At 43.4% G+C, this 26,285-nt stretch overlaps 1 protein-coding gene across 1 annotated transcript; it reads right to left on the bottom strand.

Moving 5' to 3' along the window:
• Positions 1 to 12,520: 12,520 nt before the first annotated feature.
• Positions 12,521 to 24,098, bottom strand: Wfdc3 (WAP four-disulfide core domain 3). The gene is made up of 6 exons (XM_027954165.2): positions 23,871 to 24,098; positions 23,279 to 23,410; positions 22,331 to 22,477; positions 15,251 to 15,382; positions 13,090 to 13,274; positions 12,521 to 12,550 (listed from the first exon to the last, which is right to left on the bottom strand). The coding sequence occupies exons 1-5, from the start codon at positions 23,980 to 23,982 to the stop codon at positions 13,090 to 13,092; spliced, it is 708 nt and encodes a 235-aa protein (XP_027809966.2). The 5' UTR covers positions 23,983 to 24,098; the 3' UTR covers positions 12,521 to 12,550.
• Between the last annotated feature and the right edge of the window lie 2,187 nt (positions 24,099 to 26,285).

Here is a 26,285-nt window from a genome sequence, read left to right as displayed (position 1 = left end):
CTCCTGCCTCAGCCTCCCGGGCTGCTGGGATTACAGGTGTGCGCCACCGTGCCCAGCAGGAAGAAACTATTTTAATTTCAGTATAAATGTAAGTTTTACATCAAGTCCCTTAAATTGTTAATTATTAGAGACCCTGGTGATCTGACCATCAGGTGGATATTGGAACAGGCCTGCTGTCGTTTCAAGTTTTAGTTCTAACAAGCAAAAGAAAACAGGGAAAGAGAATGGATTCTGTGGTTTATCTTACCTGAACCCTGTAAGAAAGTTCTGGAATGAAAAGCCTATGTTTAATGGAAAAAAATATATTAAAACTGGTAAAATATTAAAATGGAAAGATGTAACCTACAAAGTGGATCACTGCAGAACAGAAGAATCCAGAATTTTTTTTTTTTTTAGAGAGAGAGAATTTATTTATTTTATTTAGTTCTCGGCGGACACAACATCTTTGTTTGTATGTGGTGCTGAGGATTGAACCCAGGCCGCACGCATGCCAGGCGAGCGCACTACCGCTTGAGCCACATCCCAACCCAAGAATCTAGAAATTAAAATCAAGAATACTACCTGTAAAGAAACAGCAATATATCTTCAAGCCAAGAAATATTACAGAAAGAATGAGGATTTTTCTGTCTAAGACACTTGTTGGTTTGGCTGAAATAAGATTGAAAATAAAATCCTTTGAAGAATTTGGGAAAGATCATAAGAAACAGGACAAGCAACAGCTACAGAGTTCCAGAGCCTTGTTAAATTAATAAATAAATAAATATTTAAGAAAATAAAATTATTTAACAATTAAAAATCATATCTAAAAGATGGTGGAATGAGATGGACATCATTACCCTAGATACACGTATGAAGACACAAATGGGGTGACTCTACTTTGTATACAACCAGAGAAATGAAAAATTGTGCTCCATATGTGTACTATGAATTGAAGTGCATTCTGCTGTCATGTATAACAAATTAGAATAAGTAAATGTTTTTAAAAAAAATCACGTCTGTTACATATTGTGGAATGACAAAAGCCTATTACAGCCAGGCACAGTGTTGCACGCCCATAATATCCGTCATCAGGAGGCCTGGCAGGAGGGATTGTAAGGTGGAGGCCAGCTTTGGCAGTTTAGTGAGACCTTGTCTCAAAATGAAAGATAAAGAGACTTCTCTGGAGCCAGGGCAACTGCATGGTCTCAGATCATCCCTTCTGAGGACTGCTTGCTTGCAAGTGTCCATCCGTCTGTGCCAAAGCAACAGCCTGCCCCAGAGTGGGCACGACATCACGGGAGGCAACTGGGAGGTGGCCTGAGCTAGCCACGTCAACTCAGCTCCACGCCACGGATGGAGCTGTTCCCCCCACCCTTTTGTTTTGCTATGTTTCACATTCCTGTAATCCATCCCAGCAACTCGGGAGACCCAGGCAGAGGGTTGCAAGTTCAAGGCCAGCCTCAACAACTTAGCAAAAACCTAAGCAATTTAGTGAAACCCTGTCTCAAAAATTTAAAAGGCTGAGGATGTGGTTCAGTGGTAAAGCACCCCTGGGTTAAATCCTCAGTACCAAAAAAAAAAAAAAAAAAAAAGAAAGAAAGAAAAGGAAAACAATAAATAGACAACTGTAAAAACAATGAAGAATTAAAAAGGGCTGGGGATGAGCTCAGAGCACCTCTGGGACCAATCCCCAGAACAAAACAAACAAAGCCTATTACAGAATAGCCAGAACAGAATGCCCCCGTGTCAACACTGCCTGTCATTACAGTTTGAATACAGGTCGCACGACCTCCAAGGCTTCATGTTCTGAAATGTTATTCCCATTAGGAGGTGCCAAGAGAGGGAACCTGGCCACTGGAGATGTAGCTCAGTGGTAGGACCTGTCTAGCTTGTGTGAGACCCTGGGCCCAATCCCCAGTACTAAAAGAGAAAGAGTAGGAACTTAACCTGACCACAGTGTTAAGAAGTGGGCCTTGGAAGGTAATTAGGACTAGATAAGGTCATTGAGTTGAGTCCTCAAGATTGAATCCTGGCAGCTTCATAAGAAAAGGGAGGGAGACCAGACAGACCTACAGATAACACCGGCATGCTCCCTGTCTATTACCATGTAATGCTCTGTTCCCCCTCAGAACTCTGCCACCAAGGCTGGCATGATGGTGCACACCTGTAATCCAAGCGACTTGGGAGGCTGAGGCAGGAGGAGTGCAAGTTCAAGGGCAGCCTCAGCAACTTAGTGAGACCTTAAGTAATTTAGTGAGACCCTGTCTCAAAATAAAAAAATAAAAAAAGGGTTGGGGATGTGGCTCAGTGTTTAAGTGCCTCAGGGTTCAATCCCTGGTACCAAAAACAAAAACAAAAAACTCTGCTGCCCAGAAGGCCATCATTAAATGCAGTTCCTTGATTTTGAACATCCAGAACCATGAGCCAATAGACTTCTTTTCTTTATAAAGTACTCTGCCTCAGGGTCTTTCATTATAGTAATGAAAATGGTGTGATACATATACATAAAGCAAATCTGGAAGGATGCTCACCAGAATAGGAACGGTACTTATTTAGAGCTGGAAAGATCTTCTCCTTTGAATTGTTCTATATTACTTGAATATCACAACAGTAATTCTGCATCCTTTTTTTAAAAAATCACAAATTGAAAAATAAAAAGGAGGAGGACAAAATGGAAGAGGAATAAAAAAAGTAATAACAGAAAGCCTCATGATGCAAAGTTTATAAACAGCCCTGAAGTTACAAGGAAGCTGGGGAAGGAGAGAGAGAGAGAGAGAGAGGGAAAGGGAGGCTGAGACTCAAGATCATCAAACCAAGCTCCAACCCCACCATCTGGACTTCCTGGTCACCAATTGCAAAGATGAAACCTCAGGCTCTAGAAAGGACCCATGACAGAGACAGACAAGATGGACCAGGCCTGGGAGGTCATCTGCCTGCCCACTCTCACCTTAGCTCAGAGAGAAAACAGGTCTGCTCTGGAGCTTCACAGGGCACCAGACCTGTGGCTTTGGGTAAGAGACACGGTGGATAAGGCCGTCCATATAAACATTGCCCAGAATGCAGAAGCATGCCACATCCTCTGAAAAGGAGAGGCATGATATCAGGCCTAACCTGGACATTGTTACTCATTTATAATAATCAGGCAGAAGAGATGGATCTCACTGTGCGTATGTGTACTCATAGTAACATCATTTGGTCAATTCCTTTCCTCAGGACCTCCCGTTGTGCACCCTTCTCTGGGTGATGGCCTTCCTCTGCCCACTGGCCTCCCTTCTAATTCCATGAGTTTATTCTTTCTTTCTTTTTTCTCTCTAGGTTCTAAATGTAAGAGAAAACATGACCCGTGGTTTTCTGAGTCTTACTTATTTCACGTAACATGATGCTCTCGAGTTTCATCCATTTTTCCTGCAACTGACAATTTTGTTCTTCTTAATGACTGAATAAAACTCCGTTGTGTGTGTGTGTGTGTGTGTGTGTGTGTGTATATATATATATAATTTTCTTTACTCATTCATTTGTTGACAGACCCCTAAGCTGGTTCCATAACTTGACTGCTATAAATTGTGCCACTGCAGCAGGTATGGATGTATCTCTGTAGTATGCTGACTGTAATTCTTTTGGATAAATACCAAGGACCCATTCCTAGCCTGTTGAGGAACCTCAAAAGAAATCACTAATTTCCACAGTGGCTCTCTACTAATTTACATTTTCACTTACAGTGTGTAAGAGTTCCCCTTTTGCCAGGCGTGGTGGTGCACGCCTGTAATCCCAGAGGCTGGGGAGGCTGAGGCAAGAGGATTGTGAGTTCAAGGCCAGCCTCAGCAATTTAGCGAGGTGCTTAGCAACTCAGTGAGACCTGTCTCTAAATAAGATACAAAATAGGGCTGGGGATGTGGCTCAGTAGTTGAGAGCCCCTGAGCTCAATCCCCGTACCAAAAAAAAAAAAAAGAGTTCCCCTTTCCCCACAGCCTCACCAGCATTTATTGTTGTTTGTATTCTTTTTCTTTTTTAATATGTATTTTCTAGTTGTTGATGGGCCTTTATTTTATCCATTTATTTATATGTGGTGCTGAGAATTGAACCCAGTGCCTCATACATGCCAGGCAAGCGCTCTACCGCTGAGCCCCAGCCCCAGCCCCATGTTATCTGTATTCTTGATGATTGCTATTATAAGTGGAGGTGAGATGAAATCTCAGTGTAGTTTCAATTTGTATTTCCCTGATGGTAAAGATGTTGAACATTTTTTCATAAAATTTTTGGCCATCTGTACTACTTTTGAGAAATGTCTATTTAGGTCATTTGCTGATTTATTGATTGGGCTTTTGGATTATTTATTCGTTTGTTTGGTTTAGGTGTTAAGTTTTTGGAGTTCTTTATATCTTCTGAATATTAATCCTCTGCTGGAAGAGTAGCTGTAGACTGTTTACACTCCTGATTTTTTGTTTGTTTGTTTGTTTACTATACAGAGGCTTTTTAATTTGATGCTGTTCCATTTATTGATTCTATATTACTTCCTGAGCTACAGGAGCCCTGTTAGAAAGTTGTTGCTGTGCCTGTATGTCACAGTGTTTCCCCTATTCTCTTCTAGCAACTATCAAGTTTCGGATCTTATTCCTAGGTCTTTAATTCATTTTGAGTTCACTTTTGTGCAGAGTGAGAAATAGGAATCTAGTTTCATTCTTCTACATAGGGATTACCAGTTTTTCCAGCACCATTTTTAAAAAGCTATCTTTTCTCCAAAGTGAGTTTTTGGTGGTGACCTTGTCAAAGATCCAATGACTGTGTTTCTGTGAGTTCATCTCTGTGTCTTCTATTTAATTGGGGTGAGTGTGTGTGTGTGTGTGTGTGTGTGTGTCTTCTATTCCATTTAATTGGTCTGTGTGTGTGTCTTCTATTCTATTTAATTGGTCTGTGTGTGTGTCTTGTATTCTATTTAATTGGTGTATGTGTGTGTGTCTTCTATTCTATTTAATTGGTCTTCGTGTGTGTGTATCTTGAATTCTATTTAATTGGTCTTTGTGTGTGTATGTGTCTTGTATTCTATTTAATTGGGGTGTGTGTGTTCTATTCTACTTAATTGGTTTGTGTGTGTGTCTTGTATTCTATTTAATTGGGATGTGTGTGTGTTCTATTTAATTGGTCTTTATGTGTGTGTGTGTCTTCTATTCTATTTAATTGGTCTCTGTGTGTGTGTCTTCTGTTCTATTTAATTGGTGTGTGTGTGTGTGTCTTCTATTCTATTTAATTGGTCTCTGTGTGTGTGTGTGTGTGTTCTATTCTATTTAATTGGTCTTTGTGTGTGTGTGTGTGTTCTATTCTATTTAATTGGTCTGTGTGTGTGTGTCTTGTATTCTATTTAATTGGGGTGCGTGCGTGTGTGTGTGTGTGTCTATGCCAGTACCGTGCTGTTTTAACTAGTATACCCCTGCACTATAATTTTTAAATTGGGTATCGTGATGCATCCAGCATTCTTTGGTGCTCGGCATTACTTTGTTCCAGATCTTTTGTTTTTCAATATAACATTAGGACTGCTTTTGTTGCTACTGTTCTTGTCGTTGATTGCATCAAATCTGTAGACCACTTTTGCTAGTATGGCCATTTTAACAATATGGATCTACTTATCCATGAACATGGGAGGCCTTTTCACCCTCCAGTGTGTTGTTCTAGTTCTTTTTTCAGTGTTCTAAAATTTTCCTCCCTAATGGCTTTCACATCTTTGGTTTTTTTTTTTTAAATTTTGTTTGAGGCTATTGTGAATAAAATTGTTTTCCTGATTTCTTTTTCAGCTGATTCATTGGTGTACTTAAAAGCTGTTGATTTTTGTATGTTGATTTTGCATTCTGCTACTTCATGAAACTTAGCTCTAAAATCTTCTGGTGGAGTTTTTTATAATAGGAAGAATATAGTAATTTATTTATTTTTAATTTGAACTTTTCCTCATTTTATTTATATAGTTGTTGATGGGATCTGTTTATTTATATAGATGTTGATGGGATCTGTTGTTACATAGTCATACATGCATATAATATAACAATTAAGTTAGCCAATATTACACCCCAACATTTCCCCCCTCCCTCCCTACCTCTCACCCATTGACTGGTAGAGTTTTCTGGGTCTTCTAATATAGGATCACGTCATCTGCAAACAATTATAATTTGACTTCTTCCTTTCCTATTTGCACCCCTTTTCTTTTCTTCTCTTGCCTAATTACTCTGGCTGAAATTTCAAATACTGTATTGGATAGGACTGGTGAGAGTGGACCTCTTTGTCTTGTTCCTGACTTGAGAGGAAATGCTTCCAGATTTTTCCCTTTCAGTGTGAAATTGGTTTGGGGTTTGTAGTATACAGCCTTTATTATATGAAGTTCCATCTGTCCCTAGTTTCTTCAGGGTTTTTTTTATCATGAAGAGGTGTTAAATTTTGTCAACGGTTTTTTCTGCATCTGTTGAGACAATCATGTGAGTTTTGTCCTGGATTCTATTTGTGTGATATCACCTTTATTGATTTGTGGATGTTGAACCATCCTTGCCTCCCTGGGGAAAAACCAACTTGATCATGATGCTCTGATCTTTTTGATGTGTCACTGAATTTAATTTTCACATATTCTATTAAAAATTTTTGTCACTATGTTCATCAAGGATAGTGGTCTGTAATCTTCTTTTCTTGATGTGTCCTTATTCTGTTTTGGTATCCGGGGAATTATGGCTTCATGGAATGAGTTTGGAAGTGTTCCCTCCCTTTCTGCTTTGTGGAATAACTTGAGGAGTATTGGTGTTAGTTTTTAAAGATCTGATAAATTTCAGCTGTGAATCCATCCGGTCCTGGACTTTTCCTTGTTGGGAGGCTTTTTATTACTGCTTCAATCTCATTGCTGGTTATTAATCTTTTCCAGTTTTCCATATCCCCTTGGTTCAAATTTGATAGGTTATATGTGTCTAGAAATTTATCCATTTCTTCTAGGTTTTACAAATTATTGGAATATAGATTTTCAAAACAGTCCCTTGACCAGGCATAGTGGCACAGGCCTGGAATCCCAGCAACTCAAGAGCCTGAGACAGGAAGATTGCAGGTCTGAGACCAGCCTCAGCCATTTAGTGAGACCTTCAACTACTTAGTGAGACTCTGACTCAAAAAATAAAAAAGGGCTAGAGATGTAATGCAGTGGTAAGGCACCCCTGGGTTCAATCCCTAGTACCAAAAACCAACCAACCACAGTCTAGAATGATTCTCTGAATTTCAGTGATATCTTCTTGTAGTATCCCTGTTTCCATCTCTGAGTTATCAATTTGGGTCTTCTCTTTTAATTAGTTTGGCTATGGGTTTATCCATCTTATTTATCTTTTCAAAAAAAACAAATCTTTGTTTCATTGATCCTTTGTATTTTTTTCATTAATTTTAGCTCTTCTCTTTATTACTTCTTTCCTTCTACTAGTTTTAGGATTGGTTTGTTCTTGTTTTTCTTAGTAGGGCTTTAATTTGTTGTGTAATTTAGCAGGGATCCAAAAACACAGAGAGATATAAGCTTTTCCTTTAAGCAGCCTTCTAGAATGTCATTTTATTTAATAGTCTATGACTTGGACTTATGTTGCCCTCTAGTGACTCTGAGAAAAAAGCACTCGGCAAAGAACGTTTTCCACTCACATAAGGGCTTCCTCATTCTTTACTTGTAATTGTGAATCTATAGGAAGCTGGCCTTTCTATGCACCGTCCCCTTGACAGGAGGGCGTGGCCTGGGCAGGAAATAGAAGACTCAACTCAGGAGCAACTTCCCACCCTCCTCACACCACAGACCCCACTTACTGAGAGCATAATGCCCCACCAGACACAGCAGTGAGATGTAGAACCAAAGCAGAGAGATGGTATTGATCATGGTATTGCTGGGGCTGAGGGCACATGTGGAGTCAGATTTCTACAGACAGATTCTCAAAAAAGTGGGTGAAAAGGGGAGAAGCTGTGAAACTCACTGGCTCTGGTCAAAGAACAGGACATTGTCAGCCTAGCTTAAGGAACGGCAAATCTCAGAGCCCAGGAATTTCTGCCCACCATGGGGAATCTGAGATGGGGAGGTGTGGGTGGCTTTTCACCGGGGTGGAAAGCTAATTACAGGGCTGGGGTGGTGGTTCATTCAGTGGCAGAGACTTGCCGAGCACATGTGAGAAACTGGGTTCAATCTTGAGCACCACAGAAAAATGTGAATAAAATAAAGGCATTCTGTCCATCTCCAACTACCAAAAAATTAAAAAACTAACTGCAGGATGCAGGGTTAAGGGGACAGAATTAGGATCCACTGAGACATATTTTGCAGAACTGAGGTTGGAATCAAATTAAACCTTGAGGAGGATGGTTATGGGGCCTTCTTTGGTTTAGGGTACATCAGTAGGAAAAGCTGTCCAGAAAGCCCTAGTGGAAGTTAAGGGGAGATCTAGATTTGGCCCCATCTTCACCCCCCACTCTCTCCTTTGCTACACCCCTCTCCCCTCATCCCCACCCATTGCCACCCACAGGTAGGTCAGCAGCTCCTACCTGAACAAGGTGGGTGGGCCAGATAAGGAATGATCTGGAACCACCGTCCCACTTACTCAAACCCATCACCACAGCTCCCTCTTCAGTCCCACCCTCCACCAGACAGGAAATCATCCTACGGTATTTTAAGATTCCCAGACTGTTTTTTTTTTTTTTTTTTTTTAGTTGTAGATGGACACCAGTATCTTTTGTATATATTTTTATGTGGTGCTGAGGATCGAACCCAGTGCCTCACACATGGGAAGCACTCTACCACTGAGCTACAACCCCAGCCCCCAGACTATTATTTCTGTTGAAAGTTCTACCGTTCCAATTTGTTAAACTTCATGTGCATACAGCTGGGCACCTGTACTCCCAGCTATTCCAGAGTGGGGAGAATCACTTAAGCCCAGGATGTTCAAGACCAGCTTGGGCAACAAAGTAAGTTCTTGTCTCAAGAAAAAAGAATATCTGTGCATGTGTGTGTGTGTGTTTGTGTGTACACAGGTATTATTTTAGCTTTTTAATAAACAATAAAATGATAAGCAAAATAATGGAAAAGGAGTTTATTAAGAATTTTGCATCTATGTTCATCCTTATGATATTAGTCTGAAGCTTTCTTTCCTAGATTGTCTTTGTCTGGTTTTGATATCAGGGTGATATTAGCTTTATGAGTTTGGAAGGGTTCCCTCCTTTTTGATTTCATGGAATAATTGGAGAAGTGTTAGTGTAGTTCTTCTTTGAAGGTCTGGTAGAACTTAGCTGACCATCCACCTGGTCCTGGGATTTTCTTTGTTGGTAGGATTTTGATGGCATCTTCAATTTCATTGCTTGAAATTGAACTGGTTATATTTCTATGTTCTCCTATTTCAAAATCCTGGCATATTGCATATAAAAACATATTAAAAAGATAGTGCACCACGATGAAGTGGGGTTCATTCCAGGGATGAAAGGTTGGTTCAGTATACGGAAATCAGCAAATATAATTCATCACATAATCACATTTAAAGACAAGAACCATATAATTATCTCAATAGATGCAGAAAAAGCATCTGAAAAACTTCAGCACCCCTTCATGTTCAAAACACTAGAAAAACTAGGGAGATTAGGAACATACCTCAACATTGTAAAAGCCATCTATGTTAAGCCCAAGGCCAACATCATTCTAAATGGAGAAAAATCTAAAGCATTTCTTCTAAAAACTGGAACAAGATAGGGATGCCCTCTTTCACCACTTCTATTCAACATAGTCCTTGAAACTCTAGCCAGAGCAATTAGACAAAAGAAAGAAATTAAAGGGATACAATAGGAAAAGAAGAGCTCAAACTATCCTTATTTTCCAATTACATGATTCTATATTTAGAAGACCCCAAAAAAAAACTGTATTGAAAGACTTCTTGAACTCATAAACGATTCAGCAAAGTGGCAGGATATGAAATGAACACAAATCAGTTGCATGCCTATACACCCATGACACATCAGTGCAAAGAGAAGTCAGGAAAACTATTCCATTTAAAATAGCCTCAAAAAAATACCTGGAATCAAGCTAACAAAAGAGGTAAAGACCTCTACAAAGAAAACTACAAAACACTGAAGAAAGAAACTGAAGATCTTAGAAAATGGAAAGACCACCTCCCATATTCTTGGATAGGCACAATTAATATTGTCAAAATGGCCATACTACCAAAAGCACTATACAGATTTAATGCAATTCCCATTTAAATTCTGACGTTCTTCATAGAAATAGAAAAAGCAGTCATAAAATTCATTTGGAAAAATAAAATAGCCAAAGTAATCCTTAGCGAGAAAAGTGCAGCAGGAGGCATCACAATACCAGACTTTAAATCATACTACAGAGCTATAGTAACAAAATGGCAGGGTATTGGCACCAAAACAGATGACCAATGGAACAGAATAGAAGACAGAGACATACCCACATAAATACAGTTATCTCATACTCGACAAAGGCACCATAAACATACATTGGACAAAAGATAGTCTCTTCAGCAAATGGTGCTGGGAAAACTGGAAATCCATAAGTAGTAGACTGAAATTGAACTCACCCTACACAAAAACTCAAAGTGAATCAAGGACTTTGGTATTAGACTAGAAACCCAGCACCTACTAGAAGAAAAAATAGGCCCAACCCTCCATCATGTTGGTTCAGGAACATACTTTCTCAATAAGACTCCTAAAGCGCAAGAAGTAAAATCAAGAATCAATAAATGGGATGTTTTTCTTCATAGCAAAGGAAATAATCAAGATCATGAACATAGAGCCTACATAATGGAAGGAAAATCTTTGCCACTTTCACCTCAGATACAGCATTAATCTCCAGGATATATAAAGAACTCAAAAAACACACCACAAAAATAAATAAATAAATAAATAACCCAATCAATAAATGGGCAAAGGAACTAAGTAGACACTTCACAGAAGAAGAAATACAAGGGTCAAAAATTTATTTAAAAATGTTCAACATCTCTAGCAATTAAAAATGCAAATTAAAACTACACTGAGATTCTCTCTCTCTATGAGATTGGCAATTATTAGAATACAAGTAGTAATGTTAGTGAGGATGTGGGGGAAAATGTTCACTCATACATTGCTGGTGGGACTATAAATTGGTGCAACCACTCTGATTCCTTAGAAAACTTGGAATAGAACCACCATTTGACCCAGTTATCCTGTTCCTTGGTTTATACTCAAAGAACTTAAAATCAGCATACTACTGTGACACAGTCACATCAATGTTATAGAAGTTCAATTCACAATAGCCAACCTATGAAATCAACCTAGGTACCCTCAACAGACGAATGCATAAAGAAAATGTGGTATATATACACAATGGAATATTACTCAGCCATAAAGAAGAATAAAATTGTGGCATTTGCAGGTAAATGGATGGAACTGGAAAATATCATGTTAAGTAAAATAACTGTGTTCCAAAACATCCAAAGGCCTGGGGCTGGGGTTGTAGATCAGTGGTAGAGTGCCTGCCTTGCACGCGTGAGTTCTTGGGTTCTATCCTCAGCATCACATAAAATAAATAAATAATTAAAGATATTGTGTCCATCTACAACTAAAAAACAAAAACAAAGGTCAAATGTTCTCTCTGATACGTGGATGCTAACCCTTAACAAGGAAGGGTAGGAAGGGGAAGTATAAAAAGGGGAAAGAAGGGAAGGAAGGGGGTGAGAATAGGAAGACAGTGGAATGAACTGGACCTAACTTTCCCACGCTCATATATGATACACACCCAGTGTAAAACCACATCATGTACAACCCCAAGAATGGATCAGAATGGGAACATGTTGATTCCACGTAGGTATAATATGTCAAAATACACCCCACCTTCATGTATATCTAAATTCAACAAATAAAAAGATAAAAAAAAAATTTTCATTCTAAGATGCACACAAAAAAAGAATATATGTGATAACATAAAAGATCTCCAAGATACATAACATGGCCCATTTTGGGTACACACATAAGAAAAACCACAATTTTTCAAAATCACCTTGTTTACCTGGAGTGAAACCACACGGAGGGGACAAAGTGCCTTCAAGGAAGAAGGCCTAAAGTGGGGACATTCAGGCAATAAAGTAGCCAGCCTCCCCTGTCCCCCCCCAGCTCACATTCTCCAATTTAAAAGGGGGGGGGCAAACAGGCCCCAAAAGAGGAACTCCCCCAGCCCACCTCTGCAGCTGGAGGAGGACACTACTTCCACCCATCTCCCTCCCAGCCACACCCAGCCAACACCCATTTTTATTGTTCCCCCAGCCTCCCTCAGCAGCCTCCCAGTCCCGCCTCACCTGAGCCCAGACACACAGACAGAGGCCAGCACCAGCCTTTATTGGGGAAGAGGCGCACCGACACCCACCCCAGCCAGGACTGCTCCTCCTGTGCTCCAGGCCAGGGAGGAAGAAAAGCAGGACACAGAGGGCTGTGAGGGCCCCGGGAGCGTCACAAGCCGCAGGATGTCAGCCTCTCCTGGCTGCCAGGACGAACCTCCTGGAGTCACTAATGAAGCTCCAGACAAATCAGGACAAGTAGGGCACCGAGGCCTCTGCAAGGGGAAGAGAGATCAAGTCACCACGGTGCCTCCGGCCCCAGCCACCCACCGTGTCCTCCCTCCACCCTCAAGAACCGTGGCAGACACTGCTCTCAAAAGTGGACATGGCTACCTGCTTCCTAAATAACCCAACTGCAGACTCTGGTCACTCAGAAGTCCACCTTGTATCTCCTGTCATCAAAAAGAGGAGCTATGCCTATTCCCTTATCCACTGTCCCTCAGCCCCCACTGCCCAATCACGTACACCGTGCCCACCCTTTCACTTCCCTAACAATCACACCGCCTGTCTGGCATACTGTCTGCGCTAGCCCCACCTTGACACACCCAGATCACACCCCATCTCTACCGTACCCACCTTAACACCTACAAGCCCGTACTGACCACAGCAGTTTCGCTCGGTGACACAGGATCTTTCTCCCTGACCAGAGCCATCTGAGCCTTCAGCAGTCCCCTTCCCAGGACCTAAGCTGCTCTTTGCACACAGCGGTTAAGTCTATCACCTTGATATTGGTTGTTGAGGGGACTGTTCTCACCTAATTCAGATCAGACCTGAGGGTCCTGTTGAAGTTCAAGGACTTTTGGGGTGGCGGGACCGGTGGGACACAGAAACGGCCGCATCCTGACTTGCAGCACTTCTCCCCAGCTTGACAGTTCTCATCCATCATGCATTCGACGATACACAGGCCTACCAGAAAGGTGGGACAATTCCCAGCCCGCCCTGGGGGGAAAAGGACAGGTCAAGAGACAGGGCATTGGCTCCACTGTCCCCAGGTTCCATCTAGAACTTAAGACACGGGGACTCCCAGTGAGTTGGCTCTTGACCCCTAACTAGGTTTTAACCAATCTGGCTGGAAGCCATGAAGCTAGAGTATCTGAGAACCTTAGGCACCCAAAGACTCTGAGCCAAGAGTTTTCAAATAGTGTCCCAAAGAAACCCCCTGGAGTCACTCAGGGGTTGGTGGCTAGGCAGGTTTGGGGTAGGGACAAGTGGACTGCAGGAGGACAGGCTCCCCTCTGTCATGCTTGGGCTTGGGGGCGTCACTTTCTTGTCTGCCGCCCCTGATGAGGGGCGGTGCGCTGCGGCGCACTTCTGAAGCACCCGTCCCGCCTCTTCTCGTCAGACTTTATTGTTCAGATGGTCCCCAGCTCAAGACGGTTTGAATGAAGGATCTCAACTTTAGGATGGTGAAAAGATGTACCTACTCAGTAGAAACCACACTTCAGATGTTGGATATTTACCTTTCCCAGACTACTTATAAGCAGTACACTATTCTTGCAAGGCTGGGCAACTCAGCCACAGGAGGTGGACACAGAACAGAACCTCTACAGTGGGCCATGACAGTGCCGAGCTAGAAGGTTTTGTAGGGTTGGGGTACTAAATGCACTTTCTACTTATGATGTGTTTTTTGGGTGTGAGCCCATCATTAAATCAAGGAATATCTGTAATTCCTTGTTTAATTATCTGTATTCCCTGACAAGTTACATGCCACAGAAGGACAAAAGGCCAACACTTGGAGCAATTCCTGGGAATCCCAAGGGACTAAACAAATCTGGGCCAATGGTTCTGAAGTGGAGTTCCACAGTACACAAAAGGAGCGCTTGAAAACACACACTAGCTTTTTTGTAATATTGAAAAACCAAAGGAATTGGAACAGGAATACCCACCCGGGGCCCTGTGGCCCTGGAAGGAAGGGTTGCCTTAGGCTGCCGCCTGGGGCATAGGAAAGTGACAGCTCTGGCTCCTCCCAGGAGGGAGAGCAAAGGCGGCCAGGGAGGGCTGCGTCTCAGGTTGATTCTGCAACCCAGGGAGCACCTCAGAACTTCTTCCCACAAGAGCCAACATCCATCCCTAGATTCCTTATAGTGGAACCACCATTTGACCCAGCTATCCCACTCCTCGGCTCAAACCTAAAGGACTTAAAAACAGCATACTACAGTAACACAGCCACATCAATGTTTACAGCAGCTCAATTCACAATAGCCAAGAACCAACCCAGGTGCCCTTCAACAAATGAATGGATAAAGAAAATGTAGTATATACACACAATGGAATATTACTCAGCCTTAAAGAAAACTGATATTATGGCATTTGTGAGTAAATGGATGAAAATGGATAACATCATGTTAAGTGAAATGAGCCAGTCCCAAAAAACCAAAGGCCAAATGTTCTCTCAGATATGTGGGAGCTAACACATAACAAGGGAGAGTGGGAGGGGGAGTATTTAAGTTCTTTGGATTAGACAAAGGGAGAAGAAGGGAAGGGAGGGGAATGGGAATAGGAAAGACAGTAGAATGAACTGGACATAACTTTCCTATGCTCATATATGAGTACACAACCAGTGTAACTCCACATAATGTACAACCACAAGAATGGAATCAAAATCATAATGGGCTGGACACAGTGTGCAAGCCTATAATCCCAGCAGCTCAGGAGGCTGAGGCAGGAGGATCATGAGTTCAAAGCCAGCCTCAGCAAAAGTGAGGTGCTAAGCAACTCAGTGAGACCCTGTCTCTAAATAAAATACAAAATAGGACTGGGGATGTGGCTCAGTGGTCAAGTGCTCCTGAGTTCAATCTCCATACTCCCATCCCAAAATTGTAACAGGCTGCATTCCATGTATGTATAATATGTCAAAATACATCCTAGTGTCATATATGTCTAAAAACAACAGATAAAAAATAAAGAAAACAGACCTCCCTTGATGTCTCCACGGCAGGTGTGGCCACAGCCGGTGCTGCAGCATTTATGCCCCAGAGGACACGCCGCATCCCCGTCACACTGCTCCTCACAGGGAAGGGGGTCGTCGGGACATTCACCGTCAAACCCTGCCAGAGAATCAAGCATTGAAATCCAGAGGCTCTCAAGTCCCAAGTGTGAAACACACATTTCACTGTGTCATATGTTGACACATACATATATGTATATATGTACATACTTACACATGTCCTGTATGCCATGTGCCCTGATGTTTCATATTATTTCTATTCTTCTTTTTCATGCTGGCCATAAACTGATTTTAGCACTCACAGTCTGAAAACCCCTGTTCAGCTCTAAACCACTAGAGTCATTCTGCCTTCTTTCATACTGCGGAAGACATTCACACTACATCTCCCGGCACTCATGCCCGGGTAAAGCCAGTCCATAGTCACTCTGAACCAAGGCTTACTTCCACCAATGGGACATTCACAAGAGTGATACAAGCAGAGACTTAATAAACACTACATTGGGACTTGTCCTCTTGGAACCCTTCTTGGAAACCAGCTGCCATTCTGGAAAGCAGCTTGAGCTAGACTGTGAAATGAGGAGACCCCCATGGACAGAGAAGCTGGGGTGGAGAAGCCATCCTGGACATGCCAGCTGCACTCAAGTGCCCTGCATGGGTGACCTCAGCCTCCCATGTGTGTAGGTGAGCCCCCCAGCTAAGCCCCAGTCAATCCCGTGAGACAGAATAAGCTGTTACTACTTTGGGCCACTACATTTAGAGATGGTTTGTTACACTGCAATATATAAGTGAAACACTCCTTAATAGAACCCCATGTTTGTCCTGAGAGGCAATAAATCCACTAAAATGATTCACTTCTCCGTATTCTCTGGAAGTAGGGGTGACCAAATTAAAACGTAAATTAGAGAAACTTGTGCATTTCTGATACAAATTATCCCCTCATTCTTCCTTTTTCCAGTCCAAAGACAGACCATGTGGAAAGGGAGAACAGCCTTCTTCAAGACCAGGAGGCAACTAGCAAGAGGACACAATCAGGAATTGCCAGGGAGAATGAGAGAAATAACTCTATCTTGTTTGTACCACAGAGCCACCAGACCAGCCCTGGTAACTACTTCAGGATTTCTCGTTGTGTGAGGACAAGGAACCCTGCTCTATTGAATCTTCTGTGGTGGGTAGCTAAACATATTCCAGAGGTTCCCCCTCAACATCGCTGTGAAGATAATGAGATCCGGAGGAGAGAATGAGGCTTTCCCAGAATGACAGCTAAGAGTAACAAAATTCAGCCTCTTCATTTGCAATGAAGTACTTTCTGTGACACCATCCTTAAAACACGCAGTCAACTAAGCCAGTCCTCAGGAGCTGGCACACCCAAAGAAGGCCTCATCCAAGCCAAACCAACTCACCATGACGCATTTGTCCTAGGGTTTATTCCAGGGTTTTGTTTTCTTTTTTTAAATGGAGAGAGAGAGGTGACAGGCAATTAATGGCTTCCTAGAAAACCAAACCAGGAGCAGCCCAGTGCCTCTGCATAGCAACAGGTAAGTGTGCCTGCATTGGGTGACCCCAGGAAGTCTGCCGCGGGGAGAAGAGCAAGGGCTGGACTCCAGGGAGCACAACTGCAGCTAAACAGCCAGGCTGTCTGATCTCCCCCTGAGATTTTCCAAATGTTTCATGCCATTGTGAAGTCAGTCAAGACTGTGTCCTGAGTTTTTATTCAGAAAATGTGGTCACTGGAACCACCTGACACACCTCCCACACCTCCTCATCTGCTTGACCAACACTCAAGTTCCATTTAAACAAAGAACAAAAGACTTTTATCCCACAGTTGAGAGGGCTGAGTATAAAAATCTCCCTGGTGGAAAAACCCAGTGACACAGACTTCTCGGAGTTATACCATGAACCCTAGGGAGAGGGGCCGAGAGCACCTATTTCCCAGATTTCACCATTGTGCTGAGCAAGGTTCTGATGTGGCCAATGCCAAGAGCATCTCTGCTCTCTATCCTCATCCCCAGGACAATGCAGAGAGGCCCTATCTCTACTCCCTTCCTTGCTGGATATCCTTGAGGTCCCTGGGATTTTGCCAGATTTTAGAAGCCATACAGGTCCTGAGGGTCACAGCATACCCCTTTGACTTGGTGCCCGGCAATAATGTCACCCTGACTTTCGCTCAAATACCTGCCAAATAATTCCTTTCTTTCAGCTCAAACATCTGGAATTAATGGGGCCTTCCTTCCTCTTTTTGTCTTTTTTTTCTGTTATTGTTTGTTTGTTTGGTTGGTTGCTTGGTACTAGGGATAGAACCCAGGGATGCTCAACCACTGAGTCACAACCCCAGCCCTTTTTATTTTGTATTTTGTATTTTGAGATAGCATCTTGCTAAGTTGTTTAGGGCCTCACTAAATGGCTGAGGATGACTTTGAATTTTCAATCCTCCTGCCTCAGCTTCCCAAGTCGCTGGAATGACAGCATGTGTCACCGCCACTAGCAGACTATGTCATTCTTATACTCCAGCAAGGCAGTCTTTATCGTCCTTTATACTCACCTGGAATCCAGTTCTTTCGAAATTCTATCCACTGGTTCTTTTTCTATTACCAGGACCTTTCAAAAACATGCCTCCTTCATCTCTTGGATAAGATCCTCTGCCTTTCACTTGGTCGGGCTAGGTAAGCTCAGTTCCTCAAAAAGCATTGGTTCCCCATCACCTCTTAATGATCTTATGAGGAATCAGGATGAGAAATAAGAATGGCAGCCCAAAACTGGGATGGCCACCCAATCCCTGCATCTGTACCTCTCCCAAGACCCCAAGGGATCACACAAAAAAGTAGTAAGCAGAAGTCCAGAAAATGCAGGCTTACTGCCGCCTCACCCCAACTCCCACTCTGACTTCACCTCTACTTTCTTCCAGAAGGATGCCAATTTTTGTCATAAAAGTGAAATTTCAGAACATCTTAAGCCAAGAAAGGCCCTCTGAGCTATCAAACCTACTCCCCTTTTCTTGCAATCTGAGGTCAGTAGCAGCAGAACGAGGTCCCATTGATGGCAGGCACCAGGTCTTATGTCTTTTGAACCACATAATTTTCCCCTACCCTTCGGTAAGGATCACTCAAAAAATAATCAACCAACACTGAGACCCACTCTAATACTGCCAAAAGAGAAGATCCAGAGGCTGACAGTTTTAGGGCTTTGGAAAAGTTATAAACCAGCATGTCAGGAGCCCTCAAGACCACTCACAGCCTCAGTGATTCCTCGGAGGACTTAGCATATAGTCATACTCATGGCTGTGATTTATTAGAGCAAAAGAATACAAAGCAAAATCACCAAAGAGAAAAGGTACATGGGACAAGTCACAAGGAAGCCAGACAGGTTTCTAAGAGTCCTCTTTCAGGGGAATCACACAGGATGCACTTGATTCCTCTAGTAGACAATTGTGACAATGTATGTGAAGTGTCGTCTCCCAGGAAAACTCATTCGAGATTCAGTGGGCACAGTTTTACTGCAGGCTGGTCATGTAGGCACCCTCTGCCCAGCACATACCAAAGTCACACTCCTGGAAAGAAAAGCAGGTATTCATCCTAAGCCACATTGCTTGCACAAACAGTCTGGGCACAATGAGCCACTGTTATCAATTAGGAAAGTAGCAACACTCCCAAAATCCAATTTCCCAGAAGACAGCCAAGGGCCAGTCTTGCCAGCAGACTTTTCTAAGAACAGCAGTCTCCATCTTGCTGTACTAACTCTGCTTTGTACAACCTGAAGTGGGGATTTAGAAGAAGGTCGGCCAGCCAGGCATGGTGGCACAAGCCTGTAATCCCAGCAGCCCTGGAGGCTGAGGCAGGAGGATCGTGAGTTCAAAAGCCAGCCTCAGCAACTTAGGCCCTAAGCAACTCAGTGAGACTCTGTCTCTAAATAAAATACAAAAAAGGGCTAGGGATGTGGCTCTGTGGTTAAGTGTCCCTGCAATACCCAGTACCAAAAAGAAAGAGAGAGAGAAAGAGGTCAGCCAGACACAAGAGGAGCCCAAGCCATCAACCCATACAAAGGACATAACACGCGTGTGTTATAATAAACAAAGCAGGCTCACAGGGGATCTGGAGTGATCCAGTTTCATTCACTGCAGAGGTGAGCCATGAAGAGCCCACAAAGACAACTCATGGACCTTAATCTTAACCTTTTCTACAAAGTCTCTTCCTCCCCAGGTTCTCCCATCTCAGTCTAGAGCACAATTATCCCCTCATTGCTCAAGCCTGACTTAACATCGTTCTTGACACGCCCTTTCCAGAGCCCCTCACTGCTTTAGTAGTGCTGTCAACTCGATCTTCAAAAGGACTCCAAGTTTTCTGAGGAATCTCCATACTGCTTTCCATAATGGTTGTACCAGTTTGCAGTCCCAATCCTCAGACCAGAACTGAGGCAAGTCCCAGAGTCTACCCATGCCCTCGGGCAACCTGACTGCCCCTCCACCTTGCCAAACATTCTGGCACTACCCATGCTAAACCTCTGGCAATGTCAGAGCTTAAGGAAAGCAGGAATTTTTCTTAGCCCAGGAAGAAGAGTTTCCTAGCAAACAGTCCCACTGGGTGAGTAGCCAGCCCTTCCCAGGAATGGAGCTGCAGAAAAATAGTTAACTAACAGACAATCTCACCTACCAGGCTGGGGACCCTGCTCAGTCAGCAGGCTCTGAGACAGTGTCAGATCACCATTCTGACCTGCCTGCCTAGCTCCAGGGGGGAAGGAAACCCTTTGGGCCAGCCAGGGCCAGAGCAGCTCACAAAGGTACTGTGCTGGAATGCCAGCCTCGCTCTCAACCCCGCAATTCAGCTCTCAGCCTCAGACACTGGGAAGATTGAACCAGAACCTATGAGCTGCAGTGAGTGACCCGCCTGAGACAGATTCCCAGGCTTTGATTCCAGAGCTGAGCCTCAAGAGTCCAGGCAAGGAGTACAACCTTCTATTCTCTCATACAGGCAGGCTGCCCAAGACGGCTACCTGAGCCAGGCACAAACAGCCCTGTGGACACAGGGAAGGCATCTGCTACCTGTGGAGGCTTGGCTGAAAGGAAATGTCATGTGCTATGCAGCTTCAGAGTCTCTGAGAGGAGGTGATGGGGAAGGAGAAATTGATCCTGGTTCTGGGTAAAAAGGACAGGTTAGACACTGTACTCCTGACTGGGCCCCCTTTCAATGCCAGGAAGAAGAAATCCACTGTATATTAAGGGCCAAACATCTTAAATACTCTGAGTCATCAAAACAACCTTCCAGGGTTTATTCTTTCTATCTTACAAATAAAGGAACTGAGGCTCAGAGAAACAGAAGAGACTCGCCCAGGGACCTGCTGGCCAGTAGCTGGTGAACATCAGGCCTGATCCCAGGCCCCTGACATCCCAGACCTGTGCTTTCCACTCTAACATGCTGCCACATGCACTCAGTGAGAGGATGGCTCTAGCTCCTTCAGGAAATAGAAGACCCCGTATTTCAGACAGCAGAAATGCCTAGGTGTAAACTTATTGATAAATATTTTAAAACTACGAAACAACATGAAGTATACCAAGCACACTCGAACAATAGGAAGAGATAAAGATTCAATATTGTAATAGTTAATTTATATAACTAGCATCACTTCAATAAAGTGTCCTTATACATAGGCAATAAATTAAAAGTGGCCTTATAAGTAGGTATGATAAATAAGCAGTATAATAATAAAATATACTGGGAAGCACAAACAAGCAGAAGTAGAGGAGAATCCTAAAAGAACAGGAAAATAAAAAGGGGGACTAGACATGGAAGATGTGACTAATTTCTAATACCTTTTAGGAGCCTCTCAAGGGCCTGGTGAAGGAGTTGAAGAATACAGCAGAAAGCTGTCACTTCAACCTCCACAGTCCGACTGCCACCTCCATAATGTCAAAGGTCTCCATCCTCGGCTGGCTTCATTCCCCCCCTTTCTGTCTCTATGCCAACCACACCAGCTTGTTTTCACTTTCTTAAATGGGCGATTCCTTGTCATCTGAAGACCTCACCACCTGTGTCTCACTCTTCCTACCATATCTATCACCCCTTCACCTGGCTGACTTCGGCTCCTTCTCCAGCCTGCAGCCAGGGCATGGTGGTGAACGTCCGCAGTCCCACTGACTTTGAGGCTCAGCAAGAGGACTGCAAGTTCAAGACCAGCCTCAGCAACAAGATCCTGTCTCAAATTTTAAAATAAATAAATAAATAAATAGGGCTGGGAATGTAGTTCCTGGATTCGATTCCCAGTATCAAAAAAGCAAACAAACAAAAACAGTCACTACCTCAGACACACCTTCCTCGACTCCTCCTCCGAAGCCAGTCCCCTCATTATTCTCTCTCAGAGCCTTATCACAGTTGGACATTATGTATTTACTTACATGCTTGTTTGTTAATAATCTCTTTCTTTCTCCCCTACTAGGTGATAAACCCCATAAACGCATGGACAGAACTACTTTGTTCATTATCACATACCCAGAACCCATCACTGGATCTGATAAATAGAAAGCATTTAATAAAATTTGTTGAAGGAATGAATGCATAAATGGAGAAATAGAACCCTGTAAGAGGGAAATTTTTCTTTCAAATATCTCTCTACCAGAACCAGAATAAACAAGAATCCATTTCCAACGGGAGATGGCCATCTCCTATGAGTGCACAGAAGGGGTAGAGTCTCAGAAGCAAATGATTGGGGTCTTTCAAATAAGCACTGGATTCTATTTCACTATCTCTTTACATATTCTTGAGCTAAGGTTTTAATAGGGAATATTGCAACTGGTAATTGGGAATTACCCAATAGCTTTCAAACCTGCCTACAAATAATAGGCCCCCATCGCCCTTCTGGCACCTTCCTCGCCTAGCTGGGCCACATCCTACCAATCATCATGGCTTCAGTACCATTTGCATATCTTTTTCTTAAAGTTCTCATAATAGGCACTTAATCATTGTTTCTCAAAGTGATGTAAGAGTGCCAGAGGGTGTGTGCATTTTGAAAGAGAAACCAGCGGGTCAATCAGACCCCAGGGTGCGGGGGTGGGACGTCTTACCCAGCTTGTAGTGAGAGACTGGGGCCACACAGGCTGTGCTGCAGCCAAACGTACAGCACTTCTTTACACCTGGACATGTGTCATCGGTGGTGCAACTTTTAAAACAGGATCGTTTACGAACAATCCTGGGACAGATTCTTTTCATCCCTGTAAAGAAATAGAGATGGCAACAGGAAGGAGATATGGTGCCCTGTAACACCTAGAAGTACAGCGTAAAGGAGAAGCAGAGGAAGGGAGCCCCCAGGTGTCACTAAAGCCACCAACAATAGTCAACACTTATGAAAACATCTATTGATATTCACCTTTTACCAGGAACAACACATTTGATTCTCACAATTATCTCTATTTTACAAATGAGGAAACTGAAGATGCGATTGAGAATGTAGCTCAGTGGTAGAAAGAATGCTTTGCATGTGCAAGTCCATGAATTCAGTCCCCAACACACACACACACACACACACACACACACACACAAAGAACCTTAAGATTTTAAAGTTTGTTTAAGGCTTAAGAAGGTCTGTCTGCTCCTAAGAGAAATCACTATCTTAAACAGGCTCCCCTTCAGAACTCTGCCCCTCTTGTGACTTACAGGAACTCAGTCCAAAGTAAAAGACATTGACAATCAGTGGTGTGCTCTTTCCTGATAGAAGGCAAAGAACTGGAGTACTGAATAATAAAGAAAGGACTCCTGGCTGGGGACGTAGCTCGGTGGCAGAGCACTTGCCTAGCATGCACAAAGCCCTGGGCTCAACCCCCCATGCCAAAAAAAAAAAAAAAGACAAATCAACTTATGAGGAAAGGAGACCCCCCAAAAAAGGAAAAATAAGAAGTTCTTTAGGCAAGTTAGATAGCAAGAGCCAATCTGAGAAGCAGGGAGCTCTTGGTTTTATCCATCCCAAAGGCAAGGCCAGAGAGCATACTGGTATTGTGTCCTCCATGCCAACATACCTATGGGAATGTATTCTCGGCAGACCTGACCACAGCCCGTGCTGCAGCACTTCTGCCCAGGAGGACATGACTCATCCTCCTGGCACAGCTCTTTACACGGGTTCTTATCAGGAGGGCATTCTCCCTCTTTCACTGCAAAAGAGAACAAAGGAAGTTGGGATACCTGATTAGGCCTTGAGAAATGAGGAATGGAGCCCAAAAGTGCTTCAAGAACTTCAGCATCTCCAAGCATTCCTATCCAAAATATCTCAGCACCCAGCTTCTCCTCCTCCCACACAACTACTAACTCCCTTTCACCACTCCTAAAGCACCAGCTGTGCTGCACATACAGAGCTGGGGTGATCCTGGTGGTCTCATTTAATGATCTCTAAAGAATAACTGGAACTTCTAGTAAGTCCTGTCTCCTTGTTCAGAGAAGGAAAAGAAAGCCAAGAAGATTTACTCTTACTGTCCTAAGAATCTATTTATCCAGTCCTGTCCTACAGAGATGATTGTCTCCACAAAAGAGGAACCTCACACTGGGAGGAGGCAGGGGAGACTTCTCCTCTAGTCACTTTGTTATGTTAGCCAGGGATCCCAAATGATAGCTCACCATGCTCTTCTGCTGTTACCCAGGATGCCAGGAACCCAAAAGCTAGAAGTGCCTTCAGAAGAAAGAGGTAGCTTAACATCCTGATGATGCTGAGGTTGAGATGTGAGCCCATTTCAGGCCAGAGGTGAACACCTTGCCCAGAGTATCAACCAAAGAAAGGGCAGGACCAGAGAATCTACCTCAACCCAGTCCCAAAGTCTTCCCTTATGCAATACTGCCCAAGAATGTCTTCTCCTGACAACAAGAAGAGTGATTGGTTGGTGATGTGTGGGAAAATTCCTGGCACTACCACATAGGGCACATGTGATGGGGTGATCAAATTCTGTAATGCAACTTCACACAGTACCCCTAGACAACAGTGAGGATTCTAGTGGGAAGCTGGAAAAATGGAGGGAGAGTCATTGGATAGAGGATGAAGAGAGCCTCCAGGCCTTTCGAAGGACTCGGGTGAAATGACAAAGGGAAGGACTAGAGGCACGACTTATAAGAGAACAGCCAAGCTAAGCAAATAACAAAGTTTACCAACATTGTAGTTCCTGCTCATCAGAGCAATCTAGAAGAGACAGAATGAAATGGCCCCTTAGAAACTATCAAAAAAAAAAAAAAAACTATAGAGCAGCACTACTTGAGTTTGTTCAAAGCTAATGTGAATGCACCAAAACCCTACATTTTGGCTAGTTGGTAAACTCAAGAGAAGAGTTGCTATGACTCACAGCACATATGCCCCCTTCCCCTATCTCTTCTTCCTCTGTTTTTATTTTATCTGTCTTGCTCGTGTATTTGGTCAGCTGTGATACCTAGTGGTGTCCACTGGCACGGCTTAGCACTGTAGGGCTAAAGTGAGGGAACATTAAAAGTACAAGGTAAAAATCTCCTTAATACAGCCAAAGAGTTTGGTGCAAGAAAGTTGCCCTTAATGTTAAAAGGCTGATGTTGGAGCAACGAAATAATTAAAACTTGTTTAATATCTAGTATGTACTTCATATACATTATTTATTTTAATTCACACAATAATCTTGCAAAGGTAAGAAACTTGATATAAAAGCCAGGTATGGTGGTGCGTACCTGTAATCCCAGCTACCCAGGAGGCTGAGGCAGGAGGATCTCATGTCCAAGACCAGTTAGGGCAACTTAGTGAGACCTTGCCTCAAATTAGAAAATAAAAAGGACTGGAGATGAAGTACCCAGTATAAAAAGAAGGAAGAAAGAAGGAAGGAAAAATTGACTCAGAGAGGCTGGAAAGAATGTCAATAAATGGTAGCCTCTGGAACATTGGAACAGTAACAGTATTATTTGAAGGGCTAGTTGTACCATAGTTCTAAGCACTTTGTATTGGGGGTGGGATGTGGATCAGTGGTAGAGTGCTTGGCTGGCATACATGATGCTCTGGATTTGATCCCCAATACCAGGGGGGTAAAATTAAGTGGTTTGTAAGAATTAACTCATTACTCCTCATTACAACCCTCTAAGGCAGGTGCTATTATTCCCACTTTACAGTTGAAAAACTAAGACAGAGTTTAAGAAAGTGGGTCACACAGCTAGTAGGTGGTAGAACAAAAGTAGGTAGTCCAATTCCATATCCAATATTTTTTGGAGGATGGGGGGCGATACTGGGGACTGGACTCAGAGGCACTCTGCCACAGGGCCACATTCCCAGCTCTATTTTTTTTTTTTTTTAAGAGACAGGGTCGCCTGGCCTTTGCTTAAGTTGGCTTTGAACTCGCGATTCTCCTGTCCCAGTCTCCTGAGCCGCTGGGATTACAGGCCTGTGCCACTGCCCCCCGCCCATATCCAATATTCTTAACCACCATACCACATCACATTTGAACCCTGATCTTTCTGACTGCAGAACTCCTGCACTTTCTACTACCCGATATTGTGATCTGGCAAGAGTCATTTTCATTACCACCCATAAATGAATCCAGTTCTATTCCGGGACATCTTACCTCTGAGACAGAGCTATGGGGGGGGGGGGGGGGCTGGGGAATGACACAGTTAAGCCCATCCTCCCAGCTCATCCCAGAACCACTCCTCCGGGAAGAGAAGCCCAGCTCTCTGCGGCAAGGGAGGTTCACAGAGCAAGACCCAACCTTCATTCTGCTGCCCTGGAGACAGCCCTGAGGTCAGAGCGTGGAGAGAGGCGGTGCGTGTTTGGGATGGCACAGGCCACGCTTTCCCATGTGGGGTTTCTGGTCCACGCATTAGGTCCCTCCAATTTTGGAGGCTCCTGCCAGGATATATTAGAAGCTGTAGCCCGCGCGGTGGCGAACGCCTGTCATCCCAGCAGCTTGGGAGGACGGCGAGTTCCAAACCAGCCTCAGCCAGAGCAAGGCTCTAAGCAACTCAGTGAGACCCTGTCTCTAAATAAAATACCAAATAGGGCTGGGGGTGCGGCTCGGTGGGAAAGTGTCCCCG

This window comes from Marmota flaviventris, chromosome 2 (assembly GCF_047511675.1).
Source record: "Marmota flaviventris isolate mMarFla1 chromosome 2, mMarFla1.hap1, whole genome shotgun sequence".
NCBI classification, from domain to species: Eukaryota; Metazoa; Chordata; class Mammalia; order Rodentia; family Sciuridae; genus Marmota; species Marmota flaviventris.
Note: the sequence above shows the minus strand (reverse complement) of the source record. Positions and strands in the feature narration are given on the sequence as shown.